General features: G+C 39.2%; 1 protein-coding gene across 3 annotated transcripts in view; it reads right to left on the bottom strand.

Moving 5' to 3' along the window:
• Nucleotides 1–20,832, bottom strand: part of Sema3a (semaphorin 3A) — a 350,207-nt gene that overhangs the window by 195,072 nt on the left and 134,303 nt on the right. Inside the window, exons 1-2 of one of the 3 annotated variants that reach the window (XM_050139693.1) lie at nt 9,203–9,415; nt 8,040–8,233 (exon numbers count right to left, since the gene is read on the bottom strand). In XM_050139693.1, coding sequence (XP_049995650.1) covers nt 8,040–8,151 — 112 coding nt within the window. In that variant the 5' untranslated portion in view covers nt 8,152–8,233; nt 9,203–9,415. Of the gene's footprint in view, nt 1–8,039; nt 8,234–8,898; nt 9,018–9,202; nt 9,416–20,832 lie in introns of those variants that run through there. The other 2 variants (XM_050139691.1, XM_050139692.1) reach the window with 2 other exon arrangements.

Raw genomic sequence — 20,832 nt, 5'->3', positions numbered from 1 at the left:
ATCTGTTGATTTCATTGGTTAAGCAATAAAGAAACTCCTTGGCCCTGATAGGTTAAAACATAGGTGGGAGGAGTAAACAGAATAGGATGCTGGGAGGAAGAGGAAGTGAGCTCAGACCCGACAGCTCTGCTCTCTGGAGCAGAGACGCCATGCTCAGCTCTCCCGGGTAGATGCGATAGCTCTGTGCTCTGAGGCAGATGCATGAAGCTCAGACCCAGGATGGATGTAGGCTAGAATCTTCCCTGTAAGCGCACCTTGGGGTGCTTACACACATTATTAGAAATGGGCTAGTCCAGGTGCAAGAGTTAGCCGAGAAGAGGCTAGATAGAAATGGGCCAAGCGGTGTTTAAATGAATACAGTTTGTGTGTTGTTATTTCGGGGCATAAGCTAGCAGGCGGCTGGGGTGCTGGGGACACAGCCCTGCTGCACTTATTTCAACAAAGATGCATTTTGTAGATTATTGTTATTCCTTTCCACCAGAGTCACTCTCCTGAAAATGCAGGTGCTCAGGAGCAAGAGCTGACCGCTGGAGCAAGGGCTGGTCCTCTGTGGTTGGACATGAAGACAAGGGAAGAAGAAGGATGACTGGAGATGCCCAGCATAGTTGATGAGGAGCCATTGATCTGTATAAAGCACCACTCTACCCTAGAAGCTAGCTCAACCCTTACTTCTTCTATAAAATACGCTGGGGAAGAAAACAAAGCAACTTTGGGAAGGAAGGGATTTATTTCACCTTACAGTTACATGTTAAAGTCCATTATTTGGGGGGAAACAAATCAGGTAATTCAAATAGCCATCTAACATTCACAGTTAAGAGTCTGAAGAAAATAATGCAGACATGCTCACCGGCTTTCTTGCTAGTTTCTGCTCATTTCAGTTTCATCCATCTTATGTAGTTCAGGACCCTTTGCCTACAGATTGGTGCTACCCACAGTGAGCTGGGTCATCCCACATTCAAAAACTTCATTAAGAGAATCCTCTGTAGACATGCCATAGGCCAGTTCAGTGTAGGCAATTGTTTTTAATCCCAGCACTGGGGAGGCAGGGGCAGATGGGTCTCTGAGTCTGAGACAAGTCTTGTCTACAGAAGTTGTTTCAGACAACTCAGGGCTACACAGAGACACTCTGTCTCAAAGAGACTCTCCTCAGGTTGGGTCTCTTCAACAATTAAAAGTATCCAGCACAACCATACTGTTCAATCCACTGTCCAATTGTCTACCAATTCACATTCTTTATATCTAGCAAAGTCATACTTCAGAGTAGACCACAAAGGGTAGCAGGTAATGTACAAAATCAGTCCACAGTGAGTGACTCCGTTCTAACACAGAAGAGATTAAAAACGCCAACTAGTAACATTTAGCCTGCAAACTGTACGGTGTTGGCAGAAGCAAGAGGATTCATGCAAGCACTTCGGCAGAAGTGAGTACTCATTTGACATATTCAACGGCATTTCTTTAGTCTGCTTATGATCCCTCAAGTGGGTCGTGATGTAATTTATCTACAGACTAATTTGAGATTGCAGCTATGCATTGTCACCCGGAAGTTTGCTCTACACTGTTCCCCATGCCACATTTCAGCAAAGGACACCCAACAACGCGAGCTTAGCGACTCATTCAGAACACTGCAAGGCTCACCGAGGTAGTGACCCTCCTCGGCTTTCCACTAAGATTGTAGAAGCAAGAGCTAATCATTCTTTCTATTTATCAACAGAATTTTATTTTTGCTTATCTTCCTTCTCTAGTTCAGTATAAATTGTGTATTTTCTTATCCTGGGTTTGACAGAGTCCAGCTTTTTTTACTGTTTGGGAATGGTGTGTGAATTCCCTATTTATACAGATGTTTATGTCTTGGCAACAGAAAGAGATAGTAGCTGGAGACATTCAGACTTATTTGTTTTAGATAGAATTACCAGCTCTTCCATATGCTTGATTGTAAAATAGATGAAAACACAGTAAAATGTAGAGAAGTCATTACGTTAAAACTAAAATGTAGTTTTCTAAACATTACTTTATAGTCTCAGCTAGTTATTTCCTAATTATAAATAATAGGCCACAATGTGCCACAGGCAGGCTCATTCTTCCCTATAAGCACATTTTATGATTCACATCATACAAATTTACATTTGTAAATTTTAAACACACATACACACACATTAAACATAATCACACATATACAACTGCCCCACGCTAATCTTTTTGCCTGCTATCACTATTTCACTTTTTAGGTTGTCTATCTCTGGCTAGTTTCACATTTTATGGATACATTTTTGTATCATTATCACTAAAATTAAAATGTACTCATTAAAATTAAAATGTACTCATTTCTTTCTTACTTACAGCCCCTCACTTCTTAGTGGGGGGAAGGTGCTACTAAGTTCACCCTGAAGAACACGTCAAAGCCTTAGTAAATTCTACCACCACCGAGGCTCCTGTTTAGCGCATGTCCCATGTCATGACTCTGTGTTGGCTTTTCCTGGCTTGGCCTTTACACCGCTACTCTGTGTGTATTTATCCTAGCAGCCTGCCTGCTCTGGACTAAGGGAAGAGCTGTCACAAATTGCTACTGCCACCTATTAGTGGGAGCCTAGAACTGCAAATTCTGGCAATCCCTGTAAGTAGCACCTTGGAAGTCAGAAAGGGGTAAAGGCCATTTAGAGTTTCACTTGTTCTAACTCTTGTTTACAACTACTAGGTGATCTTTTCCAAATCAGCTTTGACCCAAGCGTTAAACTCAGCCCAGTGCTGATGTAGCCGTGGCGGCTAACATATATGACTTGCTAGGTATGGATCACGTGACTCTAGACTTCTTTCCTGAAGTTTGGTACGTGTACCTTGTCAAGATATAGTATGAGAACTCAGTTAATTAAAATTGCTAGGTAATGATCAACCCCAAATTTGTTTTAAAAGTGGTAGCTTTAGAAGACTTAAATTCAAGGTAAAATTTTAAGAAAGTCTTGAGTTTTGACTTAAAAGATCTCTGGAACTGCTATACATGGATGTTTAAATGAGAAAATCTGGGTAAGAAATTAAACCACAAATCTACTCACCTTTAAAGTTGATGAAATTTTTAAATTATAGGATTTTTAACTATACATCTGGAAATATGATACAAAATTTGGTCTATAAGACAGTCATATAGTCATACTAATAATGTCTATAGCAACTGTTTAAACTTGTTTTTGTCAAATAGGGATGTAGGTAATCAATTCATTTAACTCAGTTCAAATTTATCCCTGAATGGTTGCATACTTCTAAAGTATAAGTTTATATTTTAAGTACAAATGATCCTAAATTGCACTGTCTGTCAATTATATTGTGACAAATATCAGAAAACAAAGAATACTTGACACCACAGACCTATGTCTATTGAGTTCATTAAATTACTAGAATATTCCTGTTGTTTACACCCAAGATGATAGAGTCAGAAATCACATTTCCAAGTCATTCAGACTTCAGGCGTAACTATTACAAGTTGTTAGGTTATAGGCGTCTATGAAATGATTTCACAGCCCAGTGGTTTCCTATTTCCTATAGTCTGGATTGCATATTCTTTCACTTCAAAGGTCAACCTGCTTGGCAACTTTAACAGAAAGGCCACAAGTTGGAGCGTTTCAGGAACTTTCCTTTGATGTCACCAGAGTTGAATGACAAGATATGTTTGTGTCTTACAGGATTTCACCATTCATGATGTTTTCAGGACATACCACTTGAATTGATTTGTCAAAAATCTAGTTTTCATCACCTTAAATTCAAAACATCACAATCAAAATATGATTTGGAAGGAAATAATATTTGGTGAGAAAAGATTATTTTAAGTAAGATTCATCAAGCCAAAGAACCAGTAACGTGAGGTGATAATTTGAGAAAACTGTAAAAAGAATTTGTCCCTGTGATCCTGTACATTGGTGTGTGCCTCTGTGTATTGTATATGAACAGTTCTATATTCATTTTATCTGTAAGGGGCTTATTAGTGTAAGCTAAATCTCACATCATGCTACTATATACTTAAGAACTACTTGAAATGTTTTAATAGGATTTACAAGGTCAGATCTTACTCTAATATATACAAATACATATATAAAATACTCCAATGCAGTGGCTCTCTGCCTTTCTAATGTTGTGACCCTTTAATACAATTCCTCATGTAAGGGTGAACCCCAATCATACAATTATTTTGCTATTATTTCATATCTGTAATTTTGCTACCGTTGGGAGTCATATGATCATCTGATCTGCAGGATTCTGGTATGTGATGCTCAAAGCAGTCAAATCCCTAGGTTGAGAACTACTGCTCTAATATTTATATATTAGATATGTATTTTGCAATATGTCATTTAAAATAATTGTATCATTAAAATTTAAACTTTTCACACTTTTGATTCTTTATTCAACAGTAAGTGTCAATACCAGATATGAAGGCTTATTTCTAATAATGGCTTATTTATGGAAATAGCCACACACCTAGGTCATATATTACTATTTCTCTGGTAAATGTTCTTTCAACTGCATCACAGAAAAAAGTTAAGTTGGATAAGCCAGCAATCTTATTAATTTAATCATAACATATAGAGCAAAAGATACAGAAACTTTGGAAAATTTTGTTTAAATTTTTAATTAGTGGAAATTGACTTCTAATATCATAAAGATATATAAAAATTTTGATTTAACAGATAATCTCACTTTCCCAATAACTAACCACCTTGATTCTGAGAAGAGAAAAATGTGTGCAGATAAGGAAAAGGTCTTGGAAATTCCCATCCTTGTACTTAAGTGCTGTTTACTCAGCCCTCCCTCTGAAGAGAAGGTTAAAATCATTGATTTAACCTTTGGATTCACCGGACACTATCATACTGATACTTGCATGTGTCTTTGATTTCTTCCGAATCTCAGGCACATTGCATACTGGAAAAAAAAAAAAAAAACTTACGTTGAGGGATGGAACATTTGTTACTTGTTTAAAACTTCCAGTCCCCCCTCCACACTTCTTGGGATTCACCCAGTTTTTTTTTTTTTTCTGAAGATTCCACTGGACCACACATCCCAAATGAAAGATCGTACGGTTTCTTAGCATTTCATAAGAGGAGTAAAATGTGACTAATTTTGCAAAGGAAGTAGACAATCATGTACGGAATTAAAAATGGGGGGAGGGGTGGAACATTTAGTCAGTTACTGTTGGCGTACTCAAGGAAGGCAAAAGCATCTCTCGCATGGATGCTTCTTGAGGATAATTTCTACGTGACGCTGAGATTTACAGCCTTCTCACATTTTCTTCCCCCACAAGGATTCTAAATCAGGCTGGTTCAGAGGAGAAGCCAGAATACCCCCATTTTTCTAATATTATCACTTCTCCAGATGGTTCTGAGAACATCTAGTCAGTTCCTTTTCCTAGAAAGTAGAGGTGCCTTATTAGCTATGTAAGCACATCCATCCCAGAAGCAGCCTTGGTGCTCCCTTTGCTTTAACATATCAAATCTCTTTCATCTCCTACCACGCAGGATGACAAGGAGAAAGCAAGCTCACTGATTGCCTGAAAATTCATCTTGGCAACCTGAGCAAAGAGAGAGTTAATCGTGGATCTTTGAAGACAAGTGACCATGGGAAATTAAGGTTGGCAGGGATTTAACTCTTCATGGGTCTTGCTGCAATATTTTTAAGAGCAAGGCAGCAGATATTTTAACTGTGTTTGACATCTAATTAAGTCGGGAAGAAGAAGCAGATTTAAATAAGATCTCTCTTACAGTTAGAGGCAAGGTCATGACAATTGATTATCAGGCATGTGCTTTGGCAAAACAAGCCTGTGAGGACACACCAGTAAAACGACAGAAGAAAAGGTGCTGGAACCCTGCCTCCTCTTCCTTGCTGTTGTCCACTTCACAGTTTAGTAAAGCAAACTGCCAAGCTCTTGGTCTATGAATAGAATTGTTAGAGAGGTGTAGAGGAGTTTTGGATTTAAAGGAAAACACAAACATTATGATGGATACCATAGCTAACTTCTATAAGACTTGTAGAGACAGTAACACACACACACACACACACACACACACACACACACATATATATAAATATATAGTTAATGTATACAGCCCTCATCAGACAAGTTTAAACATATGTATATAACAAAGAACAGGTTTAATTCCACTATCTACATGATTTGAATGCTTAGGCATGACAGGTGCCTCTTCTCTGACTGAGAGTAATTAATGGTAAAAAATAAAATTCTCACTAAGTAAGGAAATAGAATACATTTTGTTTTTACTTAATAGCTATTTGGCAACTAGAAAATTGTTTTTAAGACTATTAGATTCTTAAAATACACTTCATTATTTCAAATTTGCTAATATCGAATTATAGTATGCAACCATTCAGCATCTTAGGAATCCAAACCTGAGAATTACATCTTTTAAAACTAAAGTTGAATATAAAACTTACGAGGAATATAAACTTGAATAAAATAAGCTATCAATCTAAAGAAAACTTGATGGTGTCTTCTCAATAATACAGATCAAAGAACAATAAAATCATAGATTATTTAACATACTATGCAAGCAATTTCACTATTTTTATTATACAGAAACAAAGTAAAGACTTGGTGAAATATTTAGTGGATGTTATATGATTTTTCAATACCGATGTACCAATGCAACTGTTTATCTTGCATTGAACCTATATGTATGTAATTAGGTGCTTAATGAAATACTATACTAAAAATAATTTTCTAAGTCAAAGTATTTTATCTTAAGTTGAATTCAAATACACACATTAATAGGTGTTTAATTTTCTCATGCATAGTGTGAAAATTATGCGTCTCTCCTAATTGGTCTCTCAATTCACGATAAAGCACTCAGAAAAGTTGTCCCCTATCATGTGAAAATTAGAAATACATTTTTCTCTATATCAGTCAGTCGTGTACAAAAAGGAAATGTCTCTAGAAATAGCCAATACTCATGTACCTTATAAGCTAAATACATAGCAGAGGTAGAAGCTACTCAGAGCCCCACCCCCAACCCAAGAAATCTGAGAATCATAGGAAATCAGCACCTTGGGGAGTTAAACTATACGAGTTAAAACGGTTTAATCTTAAACTCCATTTATTAACACCCGAGAAATGCCACTAAAAGTTTTGTACAGACACACACACACACAGACACTCACACACACTTTAAGAATTGCTTTACCACTACTCTACACAACAGTCTTTGAAATCTCTCCAAACAAATTCAGAGCAAATATTTTCTTTAAAATTGTCATCTGAAAACAAACACACACACGAATCTGTAACAGAAAAAAAATCATGTGACCTAGCAAGGTTTTCGTTTATGAATTTATACTTCTTAAAAAAGAAGTTCACATAACTAACTGAGTCACTAGAGAATTGAATCTCTATAATTCCCACTTAACTACATACGAAATTAAATATCATTATATTTCAAAGGCTAGTTTTACACCAATTAGGGAAATACAATCTTTTCACCATCATAACACAGTGTGGAAAAACTAGCCTGTTCCCTCCAGTTTATATTCTCTTGGCAAACCATGATCTACTGCTTATGGTGAGCATCTGAGTGTCAGATTTGAACAAACTGAATATTCATGATGGCGATTAACCATTTAGTGCCCGCAACTACGAAGATACTGTTCACTGTAATGGTTATTATAGGTGAGGCATGACTAGCTATATAAAAAAAGCATATTTTTTGCATTAACGGTTCTTTAAAAATATTTTAAATTGAAGTAAAGTAAGAAGAATGAAGGGCACATAGCATGATCAGAAGGTACTCAAATCAGCATGCACGGAGCAGGCACACAGCTCACCGTGATTAAATGTTCTTTGTTTGCTTTTAAGTTGTCACACATCAAACAGAAGGCATGCTTTTTTTGTTGTTTAAGAGAAAGTGTTTAAATTTTCACAGAAAATTTTGACCGAATGACACAGGTTCCCCAGGTTAACCTAAAGGTTTGATGTTTAGTGTTGGGAGTTCAAGGGAAGAAAGGAGGGGGCACTATAAATCTAGTCAAATAAAAGAAAAAGAAAGCTTTACCTTTGTACGATAATTTCAGTCTTGGCACATTGTTCTTCCCGTTTGCATAGTTTGCTCTTGCTGTAAGTAATACACCCCAGAAAAGACAGGCAATCCCAGCGAACCAGCCCATGCTGCAGACGCTGGAGGTCCCTGGGCTGCTGCAGCCTTCCTTCCTGTATTGTGCGGCCAGAGAAGTTCAAACAATCTGGAAACTGGAGGTAACAGGTGATTTAGGTCAGTTTCATTCATAAATGCAGACAATCAAGACCTCATGGCAACACTAACGTCTCTTCTTCTGTAACAGTCACGGAATCACAGAAACTTCAAACCCTCAAAAAAAAAAAAAAAATCGAGCCAGGCTCCGGATAATGAGGCACAACTGTTGTGTGGAAAGAAGAAAAAAAAAAAAAATTAACAAGGGCTGCGGCAGTGGCGCTTAAGAAGCCGTTCCTTTTATCTCAGCTCCGCTGATAGCCGGTGGCAGACTCTAATCCTGCTCCCTCTCTCTGCTTCATTCGGCTCCGAGGAAGCAGAATGAAAGGGAAACAGAGAAAGAGAGAGAGAGAGAGGAGAGAGAGAGCAGAGGGGGAGCGAGCAGGCTTGAGCAGCGCGGACGATCCCGCGGACAGGTTTTCCCAACACTCACTAGACGCGCTGACAATGGGAGAAGAGCGAGCTCAACCCACTCCCCTTCCCTCTTGTCACACAACACATGCAAAAAACATCTCGCAGAGATTAGAGCCGGGAGCAGAACCCTCCGGCGTGCCTGGGAGAGGCATGGGGCTATAAATTTACCTCCCGAGGCTAGCGTTGTTTTATAGCCATTTTGGGGGAGCAATTGTGATTTAAAAGAAAAAAATCGAATTTGGCTACCTACAGAATTTACAATCCATGCTCATTATTACCGTCTCGGCTGAACTTGTGCTGTGAGTGTGTGAGTGTGTGTGTGTGTGTGTGTGTGTGTGTGTGTGTGTGTGTGTGTGTCTCCCTTTCATCAGAGTAACTTTAAGCAGGGAAGGTTTTAAAGCCTCCTTAGAGATTATTCCCGCCTCCACACAGCCCCCCTTGGGTTCAGCCACCTCCTTCCCCTGCTCTACAAGTGTAGTGAAGAAATTCCTTGGAAAGCCTATATAAACGATCAGTTCAAGACAAATATAGGTCCACTGAGAATTATAAATTACAACAGGGGATTCGCGAAAGGATACTCCAAATCTAAAGTGCCGGTGGTTTTGAGGCTCCTGGAAGGCAGTGGCCGGGCTGACTCTTCCACCGCCCCGCCTCGCATTAATTAGATCCACTTCCCCGGTGCTGGCTGCAAGGGCAGAGGAAGATGACAAAGTTCACAAAAGTCCCTGCTGAGTGTCAAGGACCCAAATGAAAAGAGAAGCGTGTTCCTGTGTCCCCATGAGCTGGTGAGGGGGATAACTCTGTTGTCTGTGGGACACAAACACGTATTCAGAGTCCTGTTGAACCTCATTAATTCTCTGACAGAAAGGCGTGCTCTCTCTGGCGTCTAAATTGTCTTTTACTTTTCTTTCGAGAGTCCTGAAGTCCAATGGTATGATAGGATTTGGGTAAGACTTGTATAAAAGTTAGAAGAGAACACCCTCAACATTTCCCGTAGCCTTCTTTGCTCCCCCTTTTCCACCCCAGCATCTAAAGACTTGAAGCCCAGAAGAGAATTCCTATTCGATGATATGGATGTTCCTCAGCCGAAAAGGGAGGGCCAGTCTCCCAATCAAAAACACAAACACTGTTGCAAGTGCTCATAAAAGTTATCTAAGCATGGCCATGGTAGCTCTCATACTGTCTATAGACAACATTCTCCCCTGACCCCGTGAATGTAGACTCAGGAGGAGGATTTAAGGGGGGGGGGAGTTGGGGGGAGGGGAGAGGGGTCTACACTGCACTACATTGATTTGTCAAACGCATTTTATTGTATTTGTCAGTTCCTGAAAGCCTATCGATCAGTTAGCATTGTTAAGGATATAAACTCCAAAATCATGTTGATTTTAGTGATCCCATCCTTGTTATCCGGAGCACTTTTCAAGCTTTGGCAGGGGATTAAGGTTACAAATGACAAGAGGCTTTCTGTCTAACTCTATAGACATCCTGCAAAGGAATTCAGGCCACTTTGGGATTATCTAGAGGGTTCGAGTAGCGAATTGCCCCAGCCAAACACCACCGTTAGCACTTTTAAGCATTTCCCCTTTCTACTTAATGTGTTTTTCAATGCATTAATATATTTCTAACATGTTTCTTCTGCAGAGCAGGAAGGTAAGTTTGTCTTTGTCAGTGTCGAAAAGGATGAATTAAAGTGTATCCATTTTGCCTCTTAAAAAAGTCTAATCTTGGAAATGCTTGTGTGTTCCATGAAAAATAAAAGAATAGTAAGATTGAGTGAAAAAGAAGAACTCATATTGATTCTAAAGAAAGAACAGTTCTCTAGAACTTGAACACAATGGGGAAGCGTTGCAGAATTGTACAGAAGAAATAATTTATACCAAAGTTGATGTCTGAAATTTGATACACAAAGAAGTTCATTCTACAACAGCCCTAGTCTCAAAACGTTGATGCAATTAACTTTGGAAAACATCAAAACCTTTGGGTCTTAGATTTCTGCTCTGATCTCAGCAGACTTTGGCAAGATTGACTATGGTTGTTGTCTTCATTTGTTTTTATATACTTCCCTCCTCCTGAGAGATAATTACCTTTAAGCCCTCTTCTTAGCTAAAATAGAAGCAAGACTGGAGTGCACCTACCTAGGAGTTTGTCAGAGCCTTAAGGACGCAGCTGCAGGTGTGACAATGCGGATTCTGAGTCACTAGAACAGAACTTGTGGCCTAAGGCTTGGCTTGACCGAACCTGCCGCATGCACCAACAAAACCCTGCTATTTCCGCATTCATTCCTGCAGCTAAAAGTCAGGAGTACTGTATTGACCTTTCAATGCTGATTTTTACAGTATGGTGAAATATTCTGTATTTCCCACCCACTGCCCTATTTCCACTGCACTCAGCTATCCAGCCCTACATCTTGGGCTACAATGAATTCTATTTGCAACTGATTTCCCGAAACTTCTCCCAATTTCAGCTCTCAGCTGCAAGGGCTGCCACCTGTTCCTTTGCTAGCAGGCTTTCTATGGTGACGGTCCTGTGCTTATTTCAACAAACAACCCAATGGCTCCTCACCTCGCCCCATTGCAGATTGAGAAAGAGGAGGCGGGATGAAGCTTTTCTGGGTGTTGTACTTGATTTTCCAGAAAAACCCGTACTTTCAACTTTACAAGGAGTTAGGTAACTCTTATCTTTTCTTGAGAGACTCCAGAGGCAGCTACAGAGGGTCCTTGTTAAAATATCTTTTGTGGAGAGATGTTCTTCTTAGGTCACACCAATGTGTCTGTTTTGAAGGGGCCGTTCAGAATGGGTAAAATAGACTGGACGTTAGGACAGAGTTGATGGAACAAGGGGATGGTGAGTCTCACTGCATCGTAATCACTTCCCCCTCAAAATGGACTCGTGACCAGGTATTAGCTACTTCTTTAGGGGGAATTACTTAACTAGGGACTAAATAAAAACATCCAAACACACAAATTTTACTATTCTTCCCAGGGTGTTTTTGATTGAGTTCTATTTTTTAAAAATAATTAGCTAGCATTTCTTTTCTGTTTTTCTCTTCTTCAAGAGACTGCTTCATTACTCACTGAGAATCTCATGGTCATCAAAGTTGAAGGAAATGCCATAGAAAAACACTGCCCTCCTTGTTCCCGTGTTGAAATTCATTGTTAAAGAATACTTTTTTTCTAGAACTGGGAATTTGTACTTCCTTTTTTTCAGAGAAAATTGTGTTTGTGAAAAAGAATGCTTCAGAAGATTAGAAAACACCTATTAATTGGAATGTTTCCCAAACTAAATATTTGGTGTCTTATAAGTTCTGTTCAAAACTGCCCATTACTTAAGAATTACCAGTCGTGGATGGGAACCCAGAGTGGTGGGTTAAAAGCAATGCCTCAGAAATTAAGTTACACTTTGCATAATCTGGCCCTTATGAGTGCTTTTAGCATGAGCACCATGCGGGAGCATGAGCAGAAAGAAGGAATTGGTAAAGGCAAAGAGAATTCAGCTCTTACAGAGACATTAACTCCTCCCTCCCTGCCAATAATGCCCTGGGAATACAGATGCAGGAAAAGCAACTTCTCTTCACTCTGGGTTTAATTTGTGACCGTTTGAAAAAGCACCCATTTTGCAAACGGGCTAAAGTAATAAATATTAGATCAAATGCAGAAGGAGATGAGACACTGACCAAGGACTAGATTAACTGTGATTTGAGATTGTCAGAAAACACAGATAATTAGAGCGGTCAAAAGTCATAGGGAAAATGTGCACTGGGTGACCATCTCCCTCCTTGAGAGGTTGTTTAGTGGGAGTAGCAGGTGGGTTTTGTTAGTTTAGTCATTATGCGTGAGGAGGGAAGGAAGAGGTGGCTAGAAAAATAAGCTGAAGTTAGGGTTTGTGTCGAAATGGCCCAAAGTGTCTAAACCTAGTCTTAGAGAGAAATGTTTGCTTGCTTGTTCTGTTTTCAAAATTATTTTAGGATGTTTTCATTGCCGCAGTCTCTTTAATTTTATTATCTTAGCCCATCATATATTAGCTTTTCAAAATATTTAAAAATGGCATTTCTTTTAACCATTTTGTTTGCCATCCCTCTTGCCCCCTTGCTAGACCATCCGCTCCATGAATGAAGTGTTTCCTAATACGAGCATATTAAAAGCAAGCAGGCAGGACAAATACCTGCCACTGGTGGTTTTAGTGACTGTCTCCACCTCAACTGAAAGGGTACAAGAAAGCTTTCCAGTGAGACAGAAGTCCCATTGTTACCAGTGATTAGCAAAGGCTCCCCAGTGAGCTGAAAAACGGGTGCCATCTGCAGAACTCAAATGACAAGGGCAGGCTTGCTCCTGACAGTTTCAGGATATGAAGTTATGAGCTATTTGCTTCCAGTAGAGGCACTGAATCTCCTTAAACATTCAAAGTGGAGACGCTGGCAACCCTGATCCAGGCAAAGGAGATGCAGAGAGTTTCTCTGCTAGGCTCTGAGCAAAAAGATGCGCCTCAGAGGCGAGCCTGCTTCAATCTTTGTTTGGGGGGAGGGGGTGAATTGAAACTTTTTTCAGTAGTTTGAGATTGATAAGGACAGGGAACAGAAACTCCAAAACAGATCCAAGCCTTTGCAAAAGGGGGAGTTTGTTATAATGTTTCCCGGGAGTGGTAGCAAAATGGCCGTGCAGTTGTTTTTCCAGAGCCACAGAGTCCCCCAAACTGTAACAGGTAGAAAGGAAAAGGTTATACATGCCTGTCCTTTCCTATTGCATATCGTCGCCAACAAAAAAACACCATATGACCTGTCCCAGACCTTGCCACGGGTTGGGTGTTGTTTTTGTTTACTTTCTTTTGACCAATGGGGCCGAGTTATAACCCAGGGCTCTGTCACTGCCTCACCTACCAGGGCAGCTGCCAGTTTACCAGAGAGATTAAAAAAGACCTCGCTTATTAGTTAGCAGTGTTTTTGTTATTCACAAGGATTTGTGAAGAAAATTCAATTTCCCCTTTTTCTTTAGTGGGTTTCCATAAAATTAAGCCCTGAAAAGAATGTCAATTTACATGGCTTCATTCTCTTTCCCCAGCTGACTCAGGGGAAGAAACTTAATCCCTGTCTCTCGCTTTATATCTCTGCAAGGGACAGGTTCTGGAGGAAAAGGATTGTGTTGGGGGACTCGGGTGAAACCATGACTAGTCTCTGGATTGTTTCTCTTCAAATTTACAGGTGGCTTAAGAGACTTAGGGAGCTTAAAAAAAAAAAAAGAAAAAAACAATTTCTAACTGAATTTTATAATTCTTCTTTGTAACAAAAATGATGCCTGCAATGTACAATTGTTTACTAACATAGTTTTAATTGTATTATCTCTACTGAGCTTTGCTACTGAACTAATGTATCATGGCAATTGGCACGAACAGCACTAGTTTATTTACGTACTTACGATGTTAAATAATGTGCTTTTTTTTCTTTTATGGAAATATTTTGTTATATTCTGATCAAGTTTAGCCTTCCCCAGTTCCTCTTAGATCCTCCCCACCTGCCCACCTCCTCAACTCCTGGCCTCCTTTCTCTCTCTATGGCTTCAAAAACAAACAAATCAGGAAAAAAAAAATCAACAAAGTAAAAGCAAAAGAAACACACACAAACAAACAAATGATAATATACAAGCAAAGGCATAGTAAGAAAAACATGCCCAAACAAAGCAATGAGAGAAAGAAACAAAAATCTACACAACCACATTAAATTCATTTTGTTTTGAGTATCTATTTGCTGGACATGGGGCCTACCCGGAAGTGTGGTTTATGCACCCAGTGAAAGAAACTCTCTGCGATGCGAGAGAACTGATTTTGTCTTCGCAAGCATTTGTCATTGGAGATTGTTTCTGGGATAGTGATGAGGCCTATGTCCCCTTCCCCCTGTCTGCACTGGGAATCCATTAGACCCGAACCTGGGCAGGCCCTGTGGGTGCTGCCACAGCGTAGCCCACGTTTGAGTCCATCCCCCTTTCTTTGGTGTCACCGTTCTTTGTGGCTCCTACAAGATTCCCACCACTTCCTCCCTCTGCACAGCTTGCCAAGTTCTGAGGGGAGAGGTCTGAGGAAGACATCTTGTTTAGGACTTAGTGTTCCAAAGTTTCTCACGCTAAGCACTTTGAAATGAGAGGCATAATTCTAATTGTTTAACTTCCATAGATGAGACATGAGACATTTTTGGTAGACTTGAACAACACGGTGACTACAGCTAATAACATGTCACACTTCGAAAGCTGTTTAGATAATGGCTATAAATCGTTCTCACCACAAAAATAATAACTCTGGAGTGAAGTGCATAGTAATTAGCTACATTTTCATCATTCCATAGTGTATTTATGCTTTGGGACATTACAAGGTACATGCTGAAGACAGTCAACTTTGTTGATAATGAAAGTGAGACAGTTAGAAGACTGTTATTTTTGTAATGTCACATTGACGTTTACATTAACCACTGTAAGTTCCACGATCCCATGAAACAAAATTCAACCCAAGTGAAAAAAAAAAAAAAAAAAAGAGGAATGCTGGCAAAACTGAATTGATGAAGCTAAATGTGGCAGCCTGTTTCTTGGTCTTATGGTGTGAGTTTGTAAGTTCTTCCAGAGAACGAACTTGATACAATTCTGTGCACACTTCTTCATCCTCAACCCAATAACATAGAAAAACAATTCATTTGCCTCACTTCTCACAGTTTTTGTAGTGATTTTCCATTCTTTCATTAAGAAGTGCCAATAACGATGGCTCGAACCAATTACTAGGTTCTTGAAGATAATGACTTGTACCCCAGTAATAATGTAGCAAGTCTCACAGATCACCTAGAAACATACTTTTAAACCATGTTTCATTTTTAATAGTTTCCTATGCTATACTGGTTTATCTTTTTCTGTATCTGTTCTCATTACCTTGGGACATACCTTCCCTATGATAGTAGAAGACGTTCAGTAGAGAGAAAGCTTTCATATGTTTTAATAAATTACTTCTGATTCCTAGCCAGCATCATCGGAAGTGAATATTCCTATGTCTAAATTTGCATTGTGGACTTGAGATAGAAGATCTTCTATACACAAAGATAAAATTTTGCATAATTTTCAGCAAGGCATTTCAAATATTTTGGAAGCTCCTTTGTCCCAGGTTTTTATGATGCTGAGTGCATAGGTTATTATTATCCATATTAATTTATATCATAAGTTCTCTTAGTCATCTGTGATTTCAAGAACATGTAGCTTCTCTTACATTTTCAACAGAGTATTTGACACTGGATAAATAGTATCTAGCATTCAATTAATGAATTTGTTAGTTAACTAACTAATAAAATCAGGGCATATATGTTAGACACTGAAAATATCATATCCTATACATTTAACAACTTTAATAAATCATTTGTAAATATTGTCCTTTTGTAAGTTTATTTATATTAGCTTTTATGGTCTCATGCATGGAATGCAGACTATAGCATTTGCCGCAGTTCTAATCCATTCCTTTTTTAAAAAAAATAATTAATTCATTTTTTAAAACATTTTTTTCTCATTTTACATACCTATATCAGTTCCTATTCCTTCTGCTCCTTCCACCCCACCTTCTCTCCCATCCTACCCTATCCATTCTTCAGAGAGGGTAAGGTTTCCCATAGGGAGTCAACAAGTCTGACACATCACTTTGAGGCAGGACCAAAGCCCTCTGCCCTATATTTAGGATGAGCAAGTTATCCCTGAAAAATAAAAAAAAAGGGGGGGGGGCTCCACAAAGTCAGTTCCTGCACTCAGAGATGAATCCTGGTCCTTCTGCCACTGACCCCAGAGGCTGCCCAAGCCTCTTAACTGTCACCCACAATCAGAGGGTCTAGTTTGGTCCTATATAGGTTCTCCTGCTATCAGAATGGAGTCAGCAAGTTCCTACTAGCTCAGATTAGCTGTGTGGTATCCCCATCATGGTCTTGACCACTTTGTTCATATTACTGCTCCTCACTTTCCTCCACTGGTCTCCAAAGTCTTGGCTCAATGCTTGGCTGTGGATCCTTGATCTGCTTCCATCAGTTGCTGGATGAAGGATCTATGATGACAATTAAGGTAGTCCTCAATCTGATTACAAGGGAAAGTTAGTTCAGGCACCTTCTCCACTATTGTTTAGGTTTTTAGCTGGGGTTGTCCCATTCTTGTAAGTCAGTGGTTCTCAACCTTCCTAACACTGCAGCCGTTTAATATAATTCCTCGTGTTGTGCTGACCTCCAATCATGAAATTATTCTCATTGATACTTCACTACCATATTTTTGGTAGTCATGAATCATAATGTAAATACTTCTAAATACAAAAGGTTGTTTGAGGGCTCATGACAGATAGGTTGAGAGCCACTATATTCAGTGAAACTAATTGTTTCATAGTCCATTCAGATGTGGTTGGTATCTTCTTTTAATCATAGAAAACTTCACTGTGTCATTACTATTATTACTTTCCTACAACTATATATCTTTTAAGTGAAAGACCCCTCTTTACACTGACTGTACCTTGTAATATATCACAATATATTGTTAATAGAGATGTTGCTAAAATGAGTGGTTTATGAATTTTAATATACAGTTGTTCCATGTATGAATCAGCTCTTCAGTTTTTTTTAATTAAAATAAAATATGGTAAGATAAAAGAAAACAATTACATCAAAGTTGGACAAGGTAAACCAACTGAAAGAAAAGAGGCCCAAGAGAAAGCACAGGGATGAGAGACCGACTTATTCACACAACCTGGAGGCCCATAGAACTACTAAAACCGAAGGCTATATTATATGCAGAGGACCTGGTATAGATTCAAGTATGCTCTGTGCTGCTGCAAACTCTGTGAGCTCATATAAGCCCTCCTCAATTGATTTAGAGGACATTGATTCCTGGCATACTTAAGGCCTACTTTATGAGATAGATCCCACACCTAACACTGCTTGCATGACCAAGAACCAGAAACTAGATAGCACAGAGATCTGGAGTAAATCAGATATTATTGATCAAAAAGAAAGAAAGAAAGAAAGGAAGGAAGGAAGGAAGGAAGGAAGGAAGGAAGGAAGGAAGGAAGGAAGAAAGGAAGAAAAAAGAAGAAAGGAGAAAGAAAAAAAATAGAAGTAACTCCTTAGTTATGCAATTCTGTTCTACTCAAAGATCAGGGCCTTATTCAGTAATCATCACAGAAGCTTCCTCCTGCAGCAAATGGGAACAGATCCAGGCATTATAAAGAGAGACTCGGAACACATAGCTCTAAATGATATGTCTCCATCCAATCCTTCCCCTCAGAGCCCAGGGAATCCCACAGAAGAGGAGATGGAAAGAGTGTAAAAGCAGGGCGGGGATGGAGCCTTTTAGTTTGTTATTCTTATTGTTTTAAACTAATACTGTCCCTAAAGATTTAGCTGAGTCAATAAACTCAATCTCCAGTGCCACATAAAGGAGGTGGTATGGGTGTGGTAGCCTATTATATGTGGCTATTATCCCAGAACTTAGGAAGAGGATGCAGAAGTACAAGGTCATCTTTGGCTATATGGAAAGTACCAGGCCGTCCTGGAAGGGTTACATGAGATCTTTTCTCAAACAAACTAGCAGATTTCAGAATGCTGAAATTATGAAAACACATATACATTGAAACTCACACTTCTAATGACATAATATAACTTTAAATTTTCTTAGAAATGTACTAATCTCCTTCTTCCATCATGATGTCAAATCAGATGTTTGTCAGCTCAAATATAAGGACAGCCATGCCACTAGCATCCCTACCTAGTTTCCTCTTGCCGACAAGGTGCAGCGTGACTGCACTCATAGCCTGTGAACATGGGAGTAGGGTACCATAAGGAGACTTGGAAGAAAAAGTATGTTTGACAGAACAGTTCTTGAAAATTACTGCAGTAGAAAGCAGAGTCTATTGAAGTAAGGTAAAACCTTGGCTGCTGTTACCTTTATTTCTGAAAACATGTCCTTTGCTTGTTTCATTTTAAATGCAAAAGAATTTGCATATCATGTACAATTTACTTGACCATACAGGTTAAGATGATGCAAATTAAACAAATAACGAGGTGAGCACAGGTCCCATGACCCAGACAAGCAAGCAGGAGGTTGGCTTTGCTAGCTAGCCTTCCAACTGCAGGCAGCTGCAGTTTGTAGGAAAGTGCCATTTCACCACTTAACAAATTGCCGGTGACTCCCTTGGCCAGATGTGGATGTGTGATCTGCCACTTTTCGCAGCTTGTACAGTTGGAGAGAAGGGGATTCCTTTTGCTAACTTGAGCCATGAGCTGCGCCAAGACCCATTACTACTACTGACTGCATCATCAGTGTGGGAGTGGCTCTTAATATAAAATAAAATAACCTAACTTACAGGCCACATGAGCTAGTCTTACTTATGTTTCAGGGGAAATTATTTCCCCAGATAAGTGACATACTTAACTTTAAGAAGCGGAGAAGTTAGGGTCAATGGGTGAAACACCTGTACAATTATTAAGGGGCCATCTCCTGCTACTATTTATATTTTATGTCATTCCATCACGTAGGTCGGTAGCTCTCTTTGGTGTTTTAACTGTTCAGCATGTTTTGTTTCAAGCTGTTTTCAGAAATCTGGGAAACCCTGATTGGCTGGTGAATGAGTTAGTTTTCCATCCTGTGGAATTTCTGCTGTGATAGCTCCAACAGGGGTCCTTCCACCTTCTGTCCGGCATCTGCTTTAAAGGCAGGGCAGACTACAAGACAGTGCTTCACACCATGGATCAGTTTGCCACAAAGTATCACTTGACAGCACAGGAGGAATGGTACAGATCTCCGGACTTAGCTAGTCATTCATGCTGATCTTTGAATTTTTCTTAGTAATTATCATAATTCCTAAAATCAGAACAAAATATGGACACATATTTGTTGCCTACTGAATAAAATTACAGGTTTTTGTACCTAAGAACAAACCATAAAAAGCCTTTCTAAAATCGCTGGCGGTTAGTAGCAGGATCAAATATAGTTTAAAAACCATGAAGCCTTTACATTCACCCCATTATGCGGCTTTAAAAACACAGTGTTTTGAATGTGAATTCAGTGAACATGAAAAGCTGCTTCACCTCCCTCTGAATTGAATCTATCAGAAAGAAGCTCAAATGTCACTAATTATTTTATAAGAATAATCACGCTGAAGCTTTAAACAAGCAAAAGCTTTAGGATATTTTAGGACTGGAGTATGCCAGGATGAAAATAAAAACCCTGCGCTCAAGCAGAGCTGATTGAGTTACATTTAACAGGATGCAGGACATGGCGTTCGAGCTATCTAATGGTGGTGGGCTGTTTGCCACCCCAGAAGCAAGATCATGTTTCCTCTGCCCCATGCAATTTCTGAAAGCTTTCACGAAAATTGTATGATTGACACTATGGCTGTCTTCCCATCCTGATTTATTTGAATGTTAATATTGCCATGATACATGTATACCGTCAAAGTATTAGAAAGGAAAGTAAAATAAGCCAACCTTTCACTTTGGTGACTCTTAAAAAGCTTGGTTTATACTGGAGAAGCTAAGATGGCCTTTTATTTACACTAATGGTTTTTCTCTGATTGCTGTTGAGTCTTTACTTTCTGTTTTCATTAAATGAGTTTGAAATACATTCTACAGATCTTTCTTGTGCGCATGTAAAAATGTGGGACTGGGTACAGTCAAATGAAGTCAGAAGATATATTTACCAACGTAAAACATAGCAAGTATGCTGAACCTCTCTGTTATCTTGCAGCAACTTAGCTCTCCCTCACATTTTATGCATTTTTTTGATACTCACAGAACTATGTGCCTCGACTGTAGGCGCTCAGCCCTGATTCTACACTGGAAGCTAAACCCCTGTACAAAGACATTTTGTTTGGGGCATGCATGGAGGTACTGCCTGTGCCAGTAAGTCTGATTTCAGGTATTGTTTTGTCTAGCGTCACAGATATAATTACAGATCTTCAGTGGTGAGGTTCGTATGAACTGCTTCCCATGAGTCTCTTGTACAAGGCCTTTCACACAATGGACCTCAAGAAACTTAAGGGAATGACTTTCCAGCTCTTGGTCCTGAGTGATGTAGCACTGGCCGCAAGACACAAAGCTGACTGTCAAATTTGCTTATATTCAGATGAACAGCCAAAAGAGGACTTACAAGAATTAGAGTGTTTTCAACAGATTTTTATCTTTTCTGTCAAAACTTTGCTC

Source organism: Alexandromys fortis, unplaced genomic scaffold (genome assembly GCF_014885135.2).
Source record: "Alexandromys fortis isolate MF-2015 unplaced genomic scaffold, M_Fortis_MF-2015_v1.1 scaffold_38, whole genome shotgun sequence".
NCBI classification, from domain to species: Eukaryota; Metazoa; Chordata; class Mammalia; order Rodentia; family Cricetidae; genus Alexandromys; species Alexandromys fortis.
This window is presented reverse-complemented; position numbering and strand designations above follow the sequence as displayed.